This window comes from Buteo buteo, chromosome 15, assembly GCF_964188355.1.
Source record: "Buteo buteo chromosome 15, bButBut1.hap1.1, whole genome shotgun sequence".
NCBI lineage: Eukaryota > Metazoa > Chordata > Aves > Accipitriformes > Accipitridae > Buteo > Buteo buteo.
The window spans coordinates 12,024,928-12,043,091 of NC_134185.1; the positions used below are offsets into that span (position 1 = coordinate 12,024,928).

An 18,164-nucleotide genomic window follows, 5' to 3' on the forward strand; every position below is an offset into this window, starting at 1 on the left:
GAGGTCTATGCAGTAGATTCAATCCTCCTGAAGAATCATGTGAACGCCACTTAGATGTCATATCATGGAGTATTTATTTTTCCAGTTTACAGATTTTAAAAATACTGCAAGCACCCACTTTTGGGTGCAAAACTACTGATCAAGTATATAAAGCTATACAGCGTACAGGATGAATCTGTGCAAAAGGTACAGCAGGCTGAGCAGGACTCTGTGTTTTTGTTGAAGAAATATGAAACTATATAGTGAACAGTAGTGCCTCGAGGAACCAGGTACTTCGGAAGAAAAAATGTGTGGGGGTTTTTTCCCCTCCTCACTAAAACTTAAAAGTGGGAGCCAGCTCTTTCCACGAGTGCAAAAGTGGTTGGGTTTGATGGATGCCTAGATTAGCTGTTCCTAAAGCACGCTGACACTGTCCTCAGGCACACCCTGCCTGCTTCAAAGGGCTTCCAGTCCTAGAAATCCCTTGGCAAACAGACCTGAATTACGTGGCCCCTTTGCTGAGCATGTGCCCCCTCAGCTGCTGACAAATACTATGAACATGTATCCATAGGGTAGTTGAAAGTTCAGCACACATTTTTGGGTGGGCGGCTTTATTCCACTTGGAAGGACTTGGGGGTGGAGGGAAAGAACCGACCACGACCACAATACTTGCCAGAGTGGGTTACAAGAGTGAAAATAGCTCGTGACAAATATAAGGCATGGGAAGCTGAACTCTGCTTGGAGTGACCGAGGGTCCTGTAGGGTTTGGGTGTCAGTAGGAAAAGGACCTCCCCCATCTCCTGTGGAGAGGGGAAAACTACAGTTTAGCACACCAAAGCACCTCTCCAGGTGACAGAAAAATTGTGAGAAAGGGTACAGCAGATAAACTGTGATTAGAATTAACAAAAAGTGCATTTCCGGTAATTAAATGAGTGTGGGAAAACCAGCAGAATTTGTCATTTTGTTTCTGTTGACTTCAGCTTTCGTCAGATACGGTTTGGTTAGATGGGCAAGGTCCCTGCTGTCCGGCTTGTACCTAAAAACTCCTGACGAGCACTTCACTCCCATTCCAAGTTCTGATAAACCATCGTTAGCGATAGGCGCGCAGGCGATTTTGAACAAATACCGTGTTGCGCAACAGCTTCAGGAAAAAAACCCAACCCCAGACAGACGGTCCCTGTTTGGGAGTTTGCGGACGGCACCAGGTTGCCCGCCTGCCACGTGGCAAGCAGGCGGCAAGCCCGGGCCGCCCCGAGAGCGCTGAGCTTTCTGCGCCGGGACGGCGCAGAGGCTTCGCCCACGCGCTTCGCGGGCGGCGCCGTGGACGGCGTCGGCTTTACCGCGCGCGACCGGAGCGCCCGCGCTGCCCCGCTGCCGCGGGTTCAGGCAGGGCACGTGCCCCACGGGTGGCGGGGAGGCGGCGGCGGAGGCTCTGGCAGGCCCGGCGTTCGGAAATACCGAAGAGACGTACAGGGGAAAACAAAGTCCGGGACTTCTGGCTGAAGAAACGAAGGGGAGGCTGGAGAGAAGAGGTCGGTCGTTTCCAGGCCCCGCAGAGTTAGGGCAGGTCTCGCACTCGCTCTGTGGGGAAGGGCGCAGGCTGACATCGGCCTGCTTCGACGGGAAGGACGCGCGCGTCCCCGGCGCCCCTCCGGTCAGCGGCCCGACCCGGCGCCGAGAAGCACGGAGCGGCACCCCCTAACCGAGAGGCCCCATCTCGGCGGCCGGCGGAACCCTCGGGACGGTGGGTCTGGCCGGGCGCCGGGAGGGCGAACTACATCTCCCGGCGTGCCCCGCGGCGCCGCGGAGGCCATAAAAGGGGGCGGCGGCGGCGGCGGCCGCCTCAGACGCCGGTCGGGCGCTTCCGGGGCCGCCGCCCGATGAGGCCGCAGGAGCCGCCGCCGCAGGGCGGCCCCGCGCTGCCGGCGCTGGAGACGCTGAAGCAGCGGGCGTGCGAGAGCGTGGAGCTGAACGCGGCGCGGCTGGGCGCGCTGAGCCGCGACATCTGGAGCCGGCCCGAGCTGGCCTACGAGGAGCACCGGGCGCACGACACCATGACCCGGTTCTTCTCCAGCCGGGAGCTGCCGGGCGCCGCCTGGGCCGTGCAGCCGCGCTACGCGCTGGGCACGGCCTTCCGCGCCGAGTGGGGCACGGCCGCCCCTCGGGGCCCGGGCCCGGGCCCGCGGCCGCTCCGCGTCGCCTTCCTCTGCGAGTACGACGCTTTGCCCGGCATCGGGCACGCCTGCGGGCACAACCTGATCGCCGAGGTGGGGGCCGCCGCCGCCCTGGGGCTGAAGGCCGCCCTGGAGAGCCTGCCGCAGCCGGCGCCCGTCGCCGTGCAGGTGAGGGCCCTCCCGGGAACGGGGGCCGCGGCCTGGGGCCCCGGCGGGCCCCTGAGCCTCCCGCGTTTGTGCTGCAGGTCACGGTGCTGGGGACGCCCGCGGAGGAGCAAGGAGGAGGCAAAATAGACCTGATAAACGCCGGAGCGTTCGATGGCCTGGATGTGGTTTTCATGGCGCACCCCTCGCAAGAAAACGCGGCTTACCTGCCCGATGTGGCCGAGCACGAGTGAGTGAGTGGGGTCAGGTGGAGAGGGACGGCTCGGTGTGGGCCTTTTCTCCCCTCCCCGGCTAGGGGAGCTGCTTTGCAAGGGGCTGATCTTAGGGCCGGGGGCCTTGCAGCTGCCCTTCAGGCGAAGTATGTGCGGTCAGCGAAGGAGCCAGGTCATTGCTGGGGACACCGAGCCGTTCTTCCAAAGCGCGGTGTTCAGCCCGCTGTTAAAGATCTCTGACTGCTCTGAGATAATCTTGCATGCGTCCCAAAGATCCATTCTTTCTTCTGATCTTTCTGGGTGTTTCTTCTTGAACATGCACGTGACTATCCTGTCTGTTAAAAAAAAATAATTTAAAATGCAGCTGGGGGGAGTCTCATGGATCATGGGTCCTTGCTTTCCTGGGCACCAGGTCATGCAGTCCTCTGCGCACATTTTATTTTAATCAGTTTTGAACATGTTTCAGGTTTTCTCTCCCGCTTTTGAAAGAGCCAGCCAGCTGAGCCTGACTGCTGTTTGGATCCTTATTAACTTCCAGCCTAAATTTAATTATGGCCGGTTTATATCTATTAACTGTCACATCAGCTTTTTTTTTTTTGATTCAAAGTAGTTCTTGGCTTTCCTTCTTCCATATATACTTCCTATATATAAGTACAGACAGCAGTCATACTCTTGCTCAGCTCTTTTTTTGCCAGCTAGCCATATAACTCTTTGGAAATCATGCTTTGTCTTTTGATTAGCCCTACTGTTCAGTGACAGCACATGTTCTTTTGTACTTGGAGTCACTTGACTTGTCTTGAAGTACTCTGTGCTGCATGTGCATAACCAGATTTGTACACAGTACATGAGGTGGAATTTCCTTAGACCTTACTTAGCTGATGCTGGGACCATAGTATCTCCTTACCATTTTGGAGCCAGCTGGCATGTTTGGGGCTTCCTCTTCAGTCATTTCCAAGCAGTCAACTCTTGGACAAATGCTTAGTCTGCAAGTATGTGATCTTTTAAAACATTTTTGAGCTTTAGTTTGTTCTTTCTCTGCCAGTCTGCAAGACCATGCTGTTCTTCCTTTGATATTTTAAATGTCTTCTGTTTTCATAGTGTTCCAGCAGTCGTCTATCAGCAGGTTTTGTTATACATTTTTGTGTCACAGTTACTAATGATTCTTAATCCCAAGGTTTTACCTGGCAGAGATTCTGCTAGTAACATCCCTCCAGTGCAACAGCTTTTTCAAAGTACTATGTTTGGCTGTCTCTGATTAAATTCTGTAGTATTTAAATAACTGGTTTTCCAACCATTTCTGACTTGATGTACTGAGAGCTGTTTTCAGCATGGTTGTGCTACCTTCCAGCTCCTATGTGCTTGATTTTATTGGCCATTGTGCTTTTGCCACTGCTGTTCCTGGTGGATAATTCGCTTCTGTTACTGCTAAATTTTATGGTTGCTGTACCTTCAGACTATATTTATAATCGTCAAGATGCAATTTTCATTGATAGTTTTGTCTTTCTGTTCATTTCAACTCTTGCAATAGTCTTTTGAGTTTGATACGTAAGATTTTGAAGTCTCCCTTCAGAGGTGATGGTTTGCTGTAGGATGCAAGTCCTAAACAGCCTTCAAACCTTGAATGTGGAGGAGGCATGGAACTGAAGTACCAAGTGAAACAACTTACTACCTCCAAAAACTCGAAATACTGAGTTTGTCATGATTTATGTAATTATGAGATTCCAAAGGTACAAAGACCATTTTGATAATTTGTAACTGATCTTTAGTTGTTTCCAAGGAATTGAAGGACTGGTGATCACGAAGTTGCTAGTATTACTGTATCTGCAACCTCTGAAAGCTGGCTTGTGCCTAAAGTAAAATTAACATACTGGGATAAATGTGGTGAATACCTGCTGAAATTTGCTGATTCTTATTCACTTATCCTTCACTTAATCAGCCTATTTAATGTTGGTCAAACAGGATCCACATTCTTCTGCTGATATTCTTAAACTGGCTTATGGTGTTGTTATTCACCAAAATCCGTTGGGTTTTTTTCTTAAAGTATGTGACATTTGTGTAGCAATAGAAATACAGGAAAAGGAATGCTGAAAGAACATTTTAGTAAGAAGCATGTGTTTCTTGGGGAAAGAAATTATTGCAATGTGACTTTCTGCTTTACTTTGCCTTCTCTCCATTTTTTGGAGAATATCCAGGGATCTGTCCTGACTTCTTTGTGAGTTGGTATGAGGGGTTGCAGTCTAATACCTGGGATGTTAATAGATAAGTTTTGTTATCTTGATTTCATAATGATAATAAATTTCAAGTAAAACTCGTACTTTACAGTATGGGATGTATTGTTGTCTTGAAGGATGAGGGGGGATGGAAGAGGGCATAATTTGGATTGCAGACAGTAAGTAGCAGGAGACATTTTCTGCTGCAACAGTACACTCCATTGTGTCCCTCTTGGCTATCCAGTATTTAAGTTCTGCTATTAACTTAGAGCTGTGGTGTGGTTCAGAGCATGAGGGGTCAGTTCAGGATAAGTGACTAAGCTGGCATTTGTGCAAGATGGAGGGACAAGCAAGTGGTCCTAGCTGGGTGAGAGACAGGTTGTGCATCTCGAGGTGGGGGGAGCTCTTTGAGCTTGAAGATGGAGTTTTTTATGTAAAGGACTGGGTACTGAGTACAAACAGATTTAGTTAAAATCTCTCCTATTGGTAAAAAACTAATATTTGTGTATTTGATAAATAGTAATACCTTCTGTTGTTTTGAGTATTTAGTATTTGCCTCTTGTGTAAAGAGTTTTCATATCATTTGAAATATTAAATTATTCTGTAAGGCTAATATAAATGGCCCTCAGATGAAGCAAAGTATGAATTCTTACCGAATGTGTTTAGGTGCAGCATTTTATGACTTCTACAAAGTTGGAGGATAACCTTGGTGCTAGATTTCTTCCTTGTTGGCAAGCCTTCCTACCAGCATTTTTAAGGTGTGCAGGGAAAGAACATCCCTGCTATAGCATAGTAATCTGTATTTTATACTAGGCTATGCCTTTACTACACTTGTGAACTTGACTTTTGTTATTTAGACATGGGTTGTATGTGATCTTATTAATGTGCTTTTGCTGTCATATATATGTACACATTTTAAGTTTGACAAGAGTTAGGACAACCAACTTCTAATTTTGAATCAGAGAAAAGGGTTTGTTACCCTCTGAGAAGAATGTTAGTAACTTTAAGTCTTGCAACAGTAAGGTAGTATAAAAAAATTGTTGGAGAAATTTAATTAGTATGTGAAGCCTGTACTTCTCAGGAAAAGGCTCTATAGTGGTATGTTAACACTAACTGTTTTGCCTGTCTGGCTCTTGGTATTGTTCTATTTAATTGGTTTTCTAGGAATCTTTCAGCATATTCTTGTGTTCAAAGATAGTTCAACTTTGCTACAGTGTAGTACCAGGTAAATTGTTGGTGTTCTGCTGCACAAAGCTTAAATAACAAATATTTGTGTGAACAAAAGGAACTTTTTATTTTAGAGGTTTTTTTAGTGAATGAAAAACAAACAAGTAATGCCTTTTATTTCCTAGTGTGACTGTGAAATACTATGGAAAAGCTTCTCATGCTGCTGCTTATCCTTGGGAAGGAGTTAATGCATTAGATGCTGCTGTTCTTGCATACAACAATCTGTCTGTTTTAAGACAGCAAATGAAACCGACCTGGAGAGTTCATGGTGAGATCTTAATTAAATTTAATGTCCAGCAAGTAGGAGTTTAGTCTGCTGAAATACTAACTTATACAATCCCACAATTGAAAGTATTGTATTATTGCTCTAAATTAGTATAGTCACATCAAATATTATGAAATAGCACCATTTCATTTAAATAGTTTGTCTGTAATCTTTAAAATCATGTCAGTGTCCAGAACTAACTGCTGAAAATAGGCTTATAAGTCAGATTCAAAAGAGGACACTGGTACCTCGGTAGAGGCTATACAAATCTTAAGTCTTTGTGCTTGCAGTTCAGAGAAAAAAGTGGTAAGCTTATTTTGATACATGGCCTTGAATTCCTTAAAGTTAGCGTATGTGTTTTTGCAAATGTGTAAGATAAAATGCTTCTGAAAAATGAAGTATTACTTACTGCATCATTTTTGTAGTAGACATTTCATTAATTAGCCTTTGTTGGAAAGTGGTCTAGAGTGACTGAAGCTTATTTGCTGAAGTACAAAAAAAAAAATTGATGGCAGAAGCCTACAGTTCTGGTTAGTAGACCAATCAACTAAATGTTTACTGGATTCTAGTATTTAATATCTCATAGACCTTGGAGTAAAAAGATCATTTTCCAGTAAGACATGTTAACCATTAAGCTTGACTTGTATTCCTTCAAAATCATGTGTTTCTTTTTGTGCAGTGAGAAAGTTTCAGAAGTTGAGATGGAAGCTGCCCTTTAGCTATAAACCAGGTTTCCCTTATTACATGCAACACAACTTTTTCCAAGTTGAAATTAAGAAACTGCCATTTCTACAGAACTTCTGAACGTAGAACTGCGTATTTGGAATACTTGTTATGAGCTTAAAACACTTTCAGAAGTTCTGAGCTAGTCATTATACATCTTGGCTGCTGGAGCTGTATAATACATATGTGTCTTTCTCGCCAGCATGTCTGGATGGAGTCTGGAAGCTCTAACCCTTGTGATGGTAGACGAAGGTGTTTGCAGTTCTGCTGTGCAGCATACCCAAATGAATTTCAGACAGTGGGCATATCCTCTCTATCCTATTGCTCTGTAGGAAACAAGGCACTTAAGAGTTTTGGTGTCTGAAACCCATGTGTTGCAGGTCTAAGGTTGGAGGTGCATAAGTCTTCTATTGAATATAAGCCTAAACCCCTAAATACTGCTTTCTTCATAGTTTCTAAAGGCTACATTGGTAATGCAGGCAAAAAACTAAGTATCCGAACAAGCCTCCTAGAGGCAATACTTCCTGAACCACAGCAAAACTTAAATTACTGTATTGATACAATTGCTGTCATAAATGTGGTTTTCAAACCGCAGATATTTAGAATACTTTTGGGAAAGTATAAGCAGCCAGAATGAGATTTAATTTTAGGAATGTTTTCTTTACAACAGTGTAGTGGAGATCTTGTGTTGTAGACTTGCAGTAACAGCAGTGGCTGACTTAAGTGATACTAAAAATCTTAGTGTTAACCCACTAATAAAAACTAAAATAATTTTCATTACTTGAAGTCTAGAATTTTGAAGCAATGTTTTATGTACTTAAGTATTGTTGGTTTGAGTTTGTCTGATATTTGCTAAGTTATCTTTCTTCCCTGCTTATGAGTGGAGTAAATGTTGCCTCCTTGAAAAATAGGAACGTAGATCTTTTTTCTGTTCAAAAAGTTGTATTAAACAGGTTGTAAAAAAAAAAAAAAGGTTCCATCTAGAAGGGCAAACTGGGTGCTACTAGTAGTATGCAGGCAGCCTACTTTTAAGCTAGATCTGCTGTCCAGTCCATATTGCAGTTGCTTTGAAATTTAAGTGTAGATGTACTGTTAGACTCTATCCAATTCCATTTACAAATGTGCTGGACGAGACAAGTGAAAGTTGTTTACTCATTAGGCTACTTGTTTTGAGGAAGTGTGTTATGGTATGTGCCATGCAAATTTGCATGCTTGCTTACTTGCTGGTTCCTCTCCTGTCATGTCTGTCCCTCTCATCTGAGCTGTTCCTTTTGTTATGGACTGGTACTGATAGTGGTTTAATTCAGCACTTTGTTTACTTTGACTGTATTCGAGACTGGAAAGGTCTTACTTGAGGGGGAGTTCATAGTCTTAATAGGTTTTCTGCACCAAAAGTAAAGGTTTGTTGCCCATTTTCATCCTGATAGTGCTGTCTTTTCAGGCTTCAGTGACACACATCAGTGACTTTGTGCAGTATTTCCATTTAAGGTAGATAGTTTCTCAGGTTCTAAAGAAAACAAATCTTATTCCATGTACATAAATTGAGGGTAGGAGGCCAGGGAAGCAAACAGCCTGTTGAAAGCAACTAGCTGTTAATGCATTGAAGTCTAACGTAGAATTTAGGTCTACAGTGTTTTATTGTTGAAATATCTAAATATTGTGGTCCTTTATGGTCAATTATGGCCTCTGATGGCATAACTGAAAACTATGTAGTTGTCACACATTGCCTTGAGGGAACACTTTCAACTCAAACTTTCCTCTTGAATAAAATACATATATTATACATTCCAGTATTTCTAAAGATCTAGCATGAGGAATCTAATGAGCTTTCTGTGCACTGACGCATACATTACTCCAGTATTGCTGAGAAATGCAACTTAATTTCTCTCCAAGCTGGCAAAATAATTTGGAGACATTGTAGCTGAGAAACCTTTAAAAGCTGGAATCCAAGGTAGCCTTTATAATGAAATTTTTTTCTTTCAATGGCAGCCAGATTGCTTTATGACTCTGATGCATTGAATTTCAGGGGATTAATTACAAATGCTAGTTTGGCTTGTCTTTAGGTTTATAACAGATGTCTAACCAAAGAATGCAATGAAATTGTCCTGAAAAACATGTACACATTCCACTTAATCTGTGATGAAGAAACTTTGTATGCATACTGTATTTTTTACATTCTTTGTATTTCATGCGCAGCTGATGTTTTGTTGGTTTTTGCTTATATATTTAGTTCTTGAGCAAGGAGTTTCGTGACAGGGCTGAAGATCAAGCAGTTGTATTTAACACTGATAACATGACTTTTCCCTTTCTGCAGGTGTAATAAAAAATGGTGGTGTGAAACCTAACATCATTCCTTCTTACACTGAACTAGAGTTTTACTTGCGTGCCCCTTCAATGAAAGATCTTTCTGTTCTGACAGAGAAGGTCGAGAACTGCTTCAGATCTGCAGCACTGGCCACAGGATGCAAAGTAAGAATGTATTCATGGTCATGTATTTCTGTTACGCTGGAGATAAGTTAGGCCAGAACAGGAAATCAAGGCTTACATTTGTCTGCAAGGGGTTTAGCTGAAATAAATCTAAATTTTTATGATACTATTTGCTATTCTGTTGCTTTGTGTCTTGAAAGAAAACTTTGGTTTATAAATAGAATGCCACAGAATCATAGAAGAATCTACTTTGGGAGAGACCTCCAGAGGTCATCTAGTCAAACCCTCTGTTCAGAGAAGGACAAGTTAGAGCAGATTGCTCAGGGCCATGTGGACTTCTGAGTATCTCCAAGGGTGAAATTCTACAACCTTTCTCAACAAGTGCTCTACCCATGTCCTGGTGAACAAGTCTTTTCCTGATGTTTATACTCTGATGACTGAGCACTGGAACAGGTTGCCTGGAGAGATGGTAGTGTTTCCATCCTTGGAGATACTCAAAAGCTGCCTTGATATGGTCCTGGGCAATCAGCTCTAGGTGACCCTGCTTGAGCAGGGGAGTTGGAGAAGATGACCTCCAGAGGTGCATTCTGACTTCAACCATTCTGTGATTCTGTTGTATCTAATAGGAATTTTCTTTGTTGCCTCTCGTCATATCACTGGGCATCTCTGAGAAGTCTGGTTCTGTCGTCTTTGTCCCCTCCCCATCTGATAACTGTAGACAGCAATAAGATTTCCCCCTAACCTTTTTTTCTGAAGGCTCAACAAATCAACTTTGTTCAGCCTTTCCTTGTATATCATGTTCTCCAGCACCCTAATCCTATTGGTGGCCTTCCCCTGGAGTAGCTCCAGTCTTGATTTGAGGAGCACAAAACTGAACACAATACACCAGATGTGGTCTCACAGAAGTTGTCTGCATCAATAATAAAGATATTAAAACAGTAATGGCACCAGTATTGATTGCAGAGGAATGCTGCAAGTGACAGGCAGCAATTTGGATTTTCGTGCCACTGATCATAACACTTTGAGCTTGCATGTCTTCTGTGTCCTCTGAGCCAGAGTGGTCATAGTGAAAAGCTAAGCTTGGTCATGCATTGTCTGCTCTTCTGTGAATATATGCTGGATGTTCAGAATCTCCTTGTGATTCATGTGCCTGGACGTGGGTCTTAGGAGGATTTATTTGCTCTATAATCCCTCTGGGAGCTTGAGGATAGGACAGTCTGACCAGTCTGTAATTTCCAAGATCCTCCTCTTAGCCCTTCAAGGTGGATGTGACCTTTAGCTCTTTTTCAGTGAGCTGGAGCATCCCTCTATTTCAGTGACATTTAAAAAATGATAGCTCACTGATTGCATTGCTGCTTCTCTCTTACTCAGCATCCTGGTCCCGTGTACATACAATTTCAGTAGCCCCATAATCTTTTTTTTTTTGCCGTGGGTGATGCTCCCCCCCCTACAGACAGTGCTACTAGGCTCAGAGACCTGGGAGGCTTGATGGCAAACCTTACCAATAGGAACAGGCAAAACAGGTATTGAGTTTTTTGTCTTTTTTTCCATGTTCTTTGTCACTAGATCCTTTGCCCCGTTGAACAGCAGGCTCATGTAGCAACCAAATGTGAAAAATTGAGTGACTTCTCAGTTAGCATTCTTATTTTTTTCTTTTAGTAAATGGAAGTGTCTCCTGTAGCATGTTCAAGCAATATGATTACCTTGCACTGTATTGCTATGATAGGTGGTTCTACTTGCTCTGTAGTTACAAGTTATGACTAATACAGCTATGAAAAGAATCTCTATGCTCATCAGAAGAAATAGGTATAGTGAATATGAATGAGCTAGTGAGTTTTAAGGTCTATTTGAGGCATTAGATGCTGTTTTTGTAGTATGGCCCCTCCACTTTAGCTGGAAAAAGATTTTAGAAAGTGCACTTTACGCAGAATGAAAGTTAAGATCTCCTTTGAAATTTGACATTGGTATGTTTTTTACATTTGTTTTCAAACTTCTTGCCTGTGTGAAGTCATTTCATGAATGGTTCTAAACAATAGTAAAATAGAATTTGGCAAAAGCCTAAATTGATTTCTGTGTAGTTTTAATAGTACCTGCAGTGGAAATCATTAGATGGTGTTACTGGAAATGTTTGTTTCCTGTTTTTGGAGATGCTATCTGTGAAATCTATGCTGGAATTTGGCTGCCTGGTGCAAGCTTGACACAACATCAGCTGTGTTTTGATCAAGAGTAATATTTGGCAGAATGTTGTGTTTTTGAAAGAAACATAGCACTTATGTCTCTTTTGACATGGGCTTGAAGTATGGATATGTACTTATTTTTTCTGGTCTTTAAATTCTTTATGTTAAACTGGCTTAAGTTGGAGAAAAATTTCTAATTATTTGGGGTTTTTTTGTCTAGGTGGAAATAAAAGGTGGTGAAAATGATTACTACAATGTGCTTCCAAATAAGAGCCTGCAGAAAGTTTACAAGGAGAATGGAAAGAAGCTTGGGATAGAATTTATATCAGAAGACTGTATCTTGAATGGCTTGTCAGGTAACTCCATCTGGGTTTTTTGTTATGACTTAAGCTTAAGTTGATCAACTCTAAAGTGTATAAAATAATGGAATAGAGCTAGGTTAAACATAGTTTGGTCAGAAGAAAAAGCCAAATTAGAAAGTTGAAGCTCTGTAAAAGGATTGTACCTCTGGCCTGTGTTTCTGTATTTGTTGTAGAATCTGAGAAATTTTCCCAACACATATGCAGAGCAGTAATAATTTTCTGATAATATTTCTGAAAGTATTTCAAGAAAGAAGCAGTTTGGGCAGAGGGATGGAAGGATGAAAAGCTAAGAACAATCTTACTGAGAACACAAGGGTGTGTAATAAGTTGCGACTCATTCTGTTGCTTTGAAATACAGAATCCTGGTTTGCTATGAATGGAGGAACCTTGTTTAATAATAATATTTTCCAAGCTTACATATAAACAAATTTACTAGCATCTAACTAATATTTTAGACGGTTTTTTAAGAGATTTTTAAGTGGAAGTTTAAGCATCTCGGTAACCATAATTTAAAACCTCTTCCATTAACAGGTAATTCTATGCCTCTAATTTTAGATCACGAGTTCAACAGATTAGTTTTCCAAAGGGTGCTGTTCAAGTGGATGTTCCCTTCTGGGTCTTGACTATGTCTCAAACTATTTCACTTGGTGTCTCAGAGCTATAGTAATAGGAATATGAATTCTTGAATGCTTAGGTGGGTTTCTCATAACCCTTAACAGTTGGGTTTTTTCAGAATCTTCCTACAGGAGCTCTGTTCAAGTCTTACCCACTGCTGATATTTTATAGCCTTCACTACTGATCACAACTGTATATAGAAAAGTTTTTACTCCACTCATGTTAAAGGTTTTTCTCTTTGGTTAGAAGGAAAAGATTGTTCTCAGAAGTTGTTATTCTAATTAGTTTGATTGCGGTACTAATCTCTATGTTAAATGCAGACTATCTTTGGACAGTTGAGATCTTGGTGTTTGGGGGCAGACTTCTTCAAAGTTTTTTGGGTTTTTTTGGGTGGGGGAGACAGCATATCTAATGGTATTCTGGTTGGTTTTCTCTTTCTTACTTCCCTTCCAAATTAAGGCTTATTTTCTTCAACTGGTTTGTTGTCTTGGGTATAAAAACAAATTATAACTAAAGACAGATTCCTTTTTTCTTCAGTGTGGTACAAGTAAGATTTACTACTTGGCTCATTTAGCCTAAGAAAGGGGCTGAGGAACCTTACTTAGAAAGTTTACTGTGAAACTTCTGGAGCTCTGCTAGTTGCTTCCTTCAAACCATTGTATTAAGGGTGAAGATCATGCATACTGGTGATCTTGCTGTTTCAGAGGGCTTCAAATGAACTTAGTACAGACACCTAATTGTAATAGTGCTTTTATATGTAAGTTACATGATATGCTAAATGTAAACCATTACCTTGCTTAAATTGAAACTTCCCATATGCCTGTCCTGTCCTTAAATTGCTTGTCAAATGTCAAAATATGCTTGAGGAATTGTGGTTTTTATTTCACACTGCAGTAGGCTTTACTGAATTTTCTTTCCACAGCTTCTACTCTGAGTTTTTGCAGTGGGGATTCAGGAGTGCTAACAAAGCACAGCCTCCAGAGACATAGGAGTGGAATTTTGTATGCTACCCTTTTTTTGGGGGGGGTTGAGTGTTTTGTCTCATCTTTTTCAAGACCTCTATTTCTGTTTAGCTTTCATGTGGTTTTCAATGTTTTCTTTTAGGATATCAGTTTCTTCTGTTGAAAGGGAAGGAAGATAGCTCAGTTGCTTCTCCATGTCTGTGCAGCAGAAAAGTCGTTAACAGATGAGCATACTCGCTGCTACCTCTACATGGGTATTAGTATCGGTCTGCTTACAGGTATCGCTTTAGGCAGCTAAGCGTTACAAAGAGTTTCTTTAGTCTAAATCACAGTACCTTGTGTGTGCCTTGTGCACACTCCACTCATTTGGCACATGGCCAGGATGATGTGAAATAATGTGAATCTGAGTTAGCTTTGACCAGGTGCCATGACCTGTTTCTCCTTCTGGTGGTAGGGTAACTCTACTACAGGATATTGAGAACCTCCCAAAGCAGATGGCTTAGTTTAGCATGCTTTAGTTGAGGCACCCACGCTTGTGATAACTTACTCGGATATATTTAGCATTCATGGGGTTCATTGACTTACTGTGCACAAAACTGATACAGATGATCTTGGGAAGGAGCTACTATGTTTTGAAAACAGCACTTTTGAAGCTTGGGGCTGTGTATAAATGCTTCCTGGAATCTTTTGCATTTTCCCCTCCATTCATGTTTGTGGTAGTACTGACTTCCATTATGTGTTCAGTGACTTGGAGAGGCTTCAGTATTAGCTTGGGGATACATTTTTGAGAGGCTGGAGCTCCCAATACCTTTCTGTTGCAGATGGTGCACAAGTCTGTATGTTGCATTGATAACTGTGCAGTTATTTATGCTTCTAGAAGGAATCTCAATCTGTACATGTCTAGCAAGCATCCCCCCAGATGTTTGTATGGGAACCATTGGAACACCTGATGTTTTAAACATGCCGCTAGGTTATTACCACTAAAGGATATAACATTTTTTCTGATAAAGGGGAAGATTTGACTGTCACATTTTTATTAAAAGCTGCCTGGTTTTTGGCTTGGTAAGCTTCCCATTTTACTAGAAAATACAAAGTTTAAATCTCTTACCTTCAGCAAAAATAACTTGTAAACTGGTAGTAGATTGGATATGGATATAAATTTAAGTGGAATTACATGACCGAGAGGTGGGATGCACTGGAATTTCTAATGCTTCATTTGCTGAGTGAGAGCAGGGAAAAAGGCCAACACAGTCTTTCCTGCAGTTTGTGTATTAGGACTTAGTAAGGCAAGTCTAGAACTCCTGGTTTAGTCTGGAGTAGGCAGAACTTCTAGACTTCTGGTTTGTCTTTCCAGACTGACCAAAGAATGGATCAATAGTGTAGGCTATGGAAAATTAGAATAACTTGTTGCTGTGCCAAGAGTTGGATTTTCTTCAAATGTATACTGAACTTAAGGGAAAAGATCATGGTTTTGGACAAGCCTTGCTGCTTCTGTTTGTAAGCAGAGCAAATAGCAAGCTAGTCTTGTCCTCTTTGATCATATAATGTAGGCTCTGTGAACTTACTTTTAATAACTATATGCTTCAAAGTAAAATCTGTATGCTTCAGTCATTTCAATACTAAGTCTTAAGGCATTAGCAATATCTTCTCTCCATAAAGTATCATGATATGGAGGCTACCCAATGTGTTACAAATAATTTTAAATCTTTGGAACAGTCATTTTATATGCCATTGCTAAAGAAAAAAATTCTTGCAGCTCTGATTGGCCTCAAAAAAGTTAGCTGAGATCCTAGTTGGTCATCCCTAATTTTCCCCGCTACGAAACAATGCTTCCTCTGGTATCTGAATTTCACAATAACTAGTATGTTGATTTCTCCAGCTTCTAAATGTCATTTTAACAAATACTGAGTGGATTGCTTGTTTGGGTAAAAAAAAAGGCACTTGGGAAGTAGTCCTAGACTCTTGGATAATGTACTCTGAAGGATTCTACTACTTCTGGATGTTATCATTAAATAGATAAGGCAGTACTGTGAGATAGGTACTATCACGAGCTAACATACTGAAAGTGCTAGTCAGTCATAAAAGAATCATTAAAATCTGCAGCATTGCTATCAAGAATTTTTTTACATCTACGAAGTGCTAATGTTTTATCTGGAGTTTAGTTATGATCTTGTTATTTCAAGAGTGCTTGTGCTGTTAAGGTTTCCATAACTGAGAATATTCAAAAAGCACAGGAAAAAATAGTTGTCCTCAATTTGTTATTGTTTAAAGGTAGATTGTTCCTACTTTACAGTCCCCTACCTAATGCTGAATATTTGCATACTGGTGAAAAGCAGGAATTGTTGGGCCTGGTTCTAAGGGCTGTAGCAGGAAAATAGCTGAACTGCCTGAAATTCCAAGGTTTGCAGCTTTCATTGTTTCTGAATTAACAGCTTACTATCAGGAGATGCTTGATAAAAAATTAACAGTAAATGGAATAGCAACTTGCTGGTACATCTTCTTTGCAGTCCAGTAACTGATTATTGATCAGAAGCGCACTGGAGAGCAGCATCTGAGGATGGCTAGTTAGGGAAAACATCTCAGGGATGGGAGATTTTTGTATGGACAATGACTCATTAGAAATGCTTTTATTTTAGTACTTAGGGCAAAGGATACTCCATTTTAGATAAGGGCTGGAGATAATATCTATCATACGTTTTCTTGCAGCATTCAATACTCTTCAACACTTGTTCATTAAGAAAATTTCTATGCTGCTTCTAGGTTCCACGGACTTTGGAAATGTTACATTTGTAGTCCCTGGGCTTCATCCTTATTTTTATATTGGCTCTGATGCATTGAATCATACTGAGCAGTACACAGAAGCTGCAGGTGAGTGGAAATGAAAAGGTTTAGAGGTTTATATTTGGAACCCTTATGCATTATATGGACTGGTTGCTGACTCTTCAATACAGCAAATCTAGAAATTATAAATATTTCAAATTACAGAGGGTTAAAGCTTTTACATGCTTTTATGGTATTCAAAGCTACTGTGTAGTAAATGTATGAAAGTGTAAGTACTAGATCTGAAAGTGGCTGCATGTGAATACCCCTAGAGAAATAGAGTTGCTTTCTTCAAGCATGACGGGATCTCAGCTGAATATAGACCTGAAATAATTAACTTAGTCAATTGTAGAGTTGCAGAAAAAAGCTGACAAAATGTAGAATTTCTATTTTTGTGTTTAAAGTTAAATGTATATGGGAAGGATGACCACTCCTTATACTAAAAAGCCTGACTTAGTATATCATCTAGACAGAAGAAATCAGGATTATCCCTAGAGGCATATTCAGAAGAGTTTCTAAACATGAGCCAAAAGATAAAAGCAGTTTTTACTCCTAAAGCACAATACTCTGGAAATGTGATAGAGATAATGGTATAGAACTCTGCATTTTCTAAAAAGGAAAATGTGAACACTCATTTCCCTGTTTTTAGTCTTAGTTGTTTACATCAGTAGTAAAAAGTTTAGTACTTGCATGTGAAAATTCGTTTTGAGGCATCAGAAGATAGGTGTACTTCATGCAAGTAGATTTTTAAGAAACTTCTTGCAATTAAAACTTGAAGATCTTATTTTATAGAATATGCCTTATGCGGTGAGCTAGTGGATTGTATCTAATACTAGTAATCAAACCTGAAATTTCTCTTTACTTTTTTTCTTCAGGGTCACAGAATGCTCAGTTCTATGCTTTGCGCACAGCAAAAGCTCTGGCAATGACAGCGCTGGATGTCATTTTCAAGCCAGGTCTGCTAGAAGAAGTCAGGGAAGACTTCAGACAGGTGAAGCTAAAAGAAGAGGAGCAAATAAATCCAGTAGAACCTAACAAAGAATCTGGCATTGGCATAGGAGCATGTGCATCACATTAAACTTTATTAAACCTCTCTCAGTAGGATTGACTTAATGGAGATGCTCCATTTAAATCCCAGAAGGGGCTGGATAAACACATAGCTGAAGAAATGTTCATTTTTCTTTTTGGACTTTAGGAGAAACAAATAGTATCATTGCTTTCAAAAAATCTGCAATTTCATCTAGCTGTAATGTTTGCTGTATTCAGTATGGTGATGAATTTCAGAGAGAGATCTCAAATATGTTGTCTTTAAGTTGCAATGTTGAATAAATGATAGTGTTTAGATCCATTGTCAGTGATTTTCTATGTATTGCTAAAGTAATATGGGGGGGAAACACAGAATGTACATGGAAATTCTTGTTCTAAAATGAGCACTGTTCACTCGGTGATCACAGGGGGAATCTGATCTAAGAAGCATTTTCGTCTGGCCAGTCACTTTTTCTTGGGACAAGGTAGAGGCTTAAAACCTGAGCTGGTTTCACTGGAGAGAGGGGTATATGTTTGGAAGCATGCCTGATTTTGACAATAGTAGCTTCTAGCAATGGAAGAGAATGGCTTGTATGGAAATGTGATCTGTAAAGGTTGATTGTCCTGAGATGCACTGATGTTCCTCCTCATAAATTTTGGAGGTGTCCTGGAGAAGTCGTTGCTCAAAAAAAATCGGAGAGCAACTAAATGTTCAACACATTTAAACCACTGCAGGGAAGATGCAAGTGCATCTTTTTCAGGTTCTACTCCAAGGCAATACAAGTGTCCACACAAGGTGTTGCACTAACTAAACTGATCT

General features: G+C 41.2%; 1 protein-coding gene across 2 annotated transcripts; it reads left to right on the forward strand.

Annotated features, from left to right (window-relative positions):
* Positions 1-1,801: 1,801 nt before the first annotated feature.
* PM20D2 (peptidase M20 domain containing 2) lies at positions 1,802-17,660 on the forward strand. 2 transcript variants are annotated; one of them, XR_012653048.1, is made up of 8 exons: positions 1,802-2,321; positions 2,399-2,547; positions 6,093-6,235; positions 9,270-9,424; positions 11,780-11,915; positions 13,641-13,776; positions 16,259-16,366; positions 17,194-17,223. XR_012653048.1 is itself a non-coding variant. In XM_075046600.1 (7 exons), the coding sequence occupies exons 1-7, from the start codon at positions 1,860-1,862 to the stop codon at positions 17,394-17,396; spliced, it is 1,356 nt and encodes a 451-aa protein (XP_074902701.1). In that variant the 5' UTR covers positions 1,804-1,859; the 3' UTR covers positions 17,397-17,660. The 2 variants fall into 2 exon arrangements, 1 of the variants encoding a protein (XP_074902701.1); XM_075046600.1 differs by lacking the exon at positions 13,641-13,776 and having other exon boundaries at positions 1,804-2,321; positions 17,194-17,660.
* The last annotated feature ends 504 nt before the right edge of the window (positions 17,661-18,164 follow it).

Coding starts and splice junctions, on each gene's coding strand:
- PM20D2 (XM_075046600.1), top strand. CDS start 1,860: ATGAGGCCGCAGGAGCCGCCGCCGCAGGGCGGCCCCGCGCTGCCGGCG. Junction 2,322..2,398: donor CGGCGCCCGTCGCCGTGCAG/GTGAGGGCCCTC, acceptor TTTGTGCTGCAG/GTCACGGTGCTGGGGACGCC. Junction 16,367..17,193: donor GCAGTACACAGAAGCTGCAG/GTGAGTGGAAAT, acceptor TTTTTTCTTCAG/GGTCACAGAATGCTCAGTTC.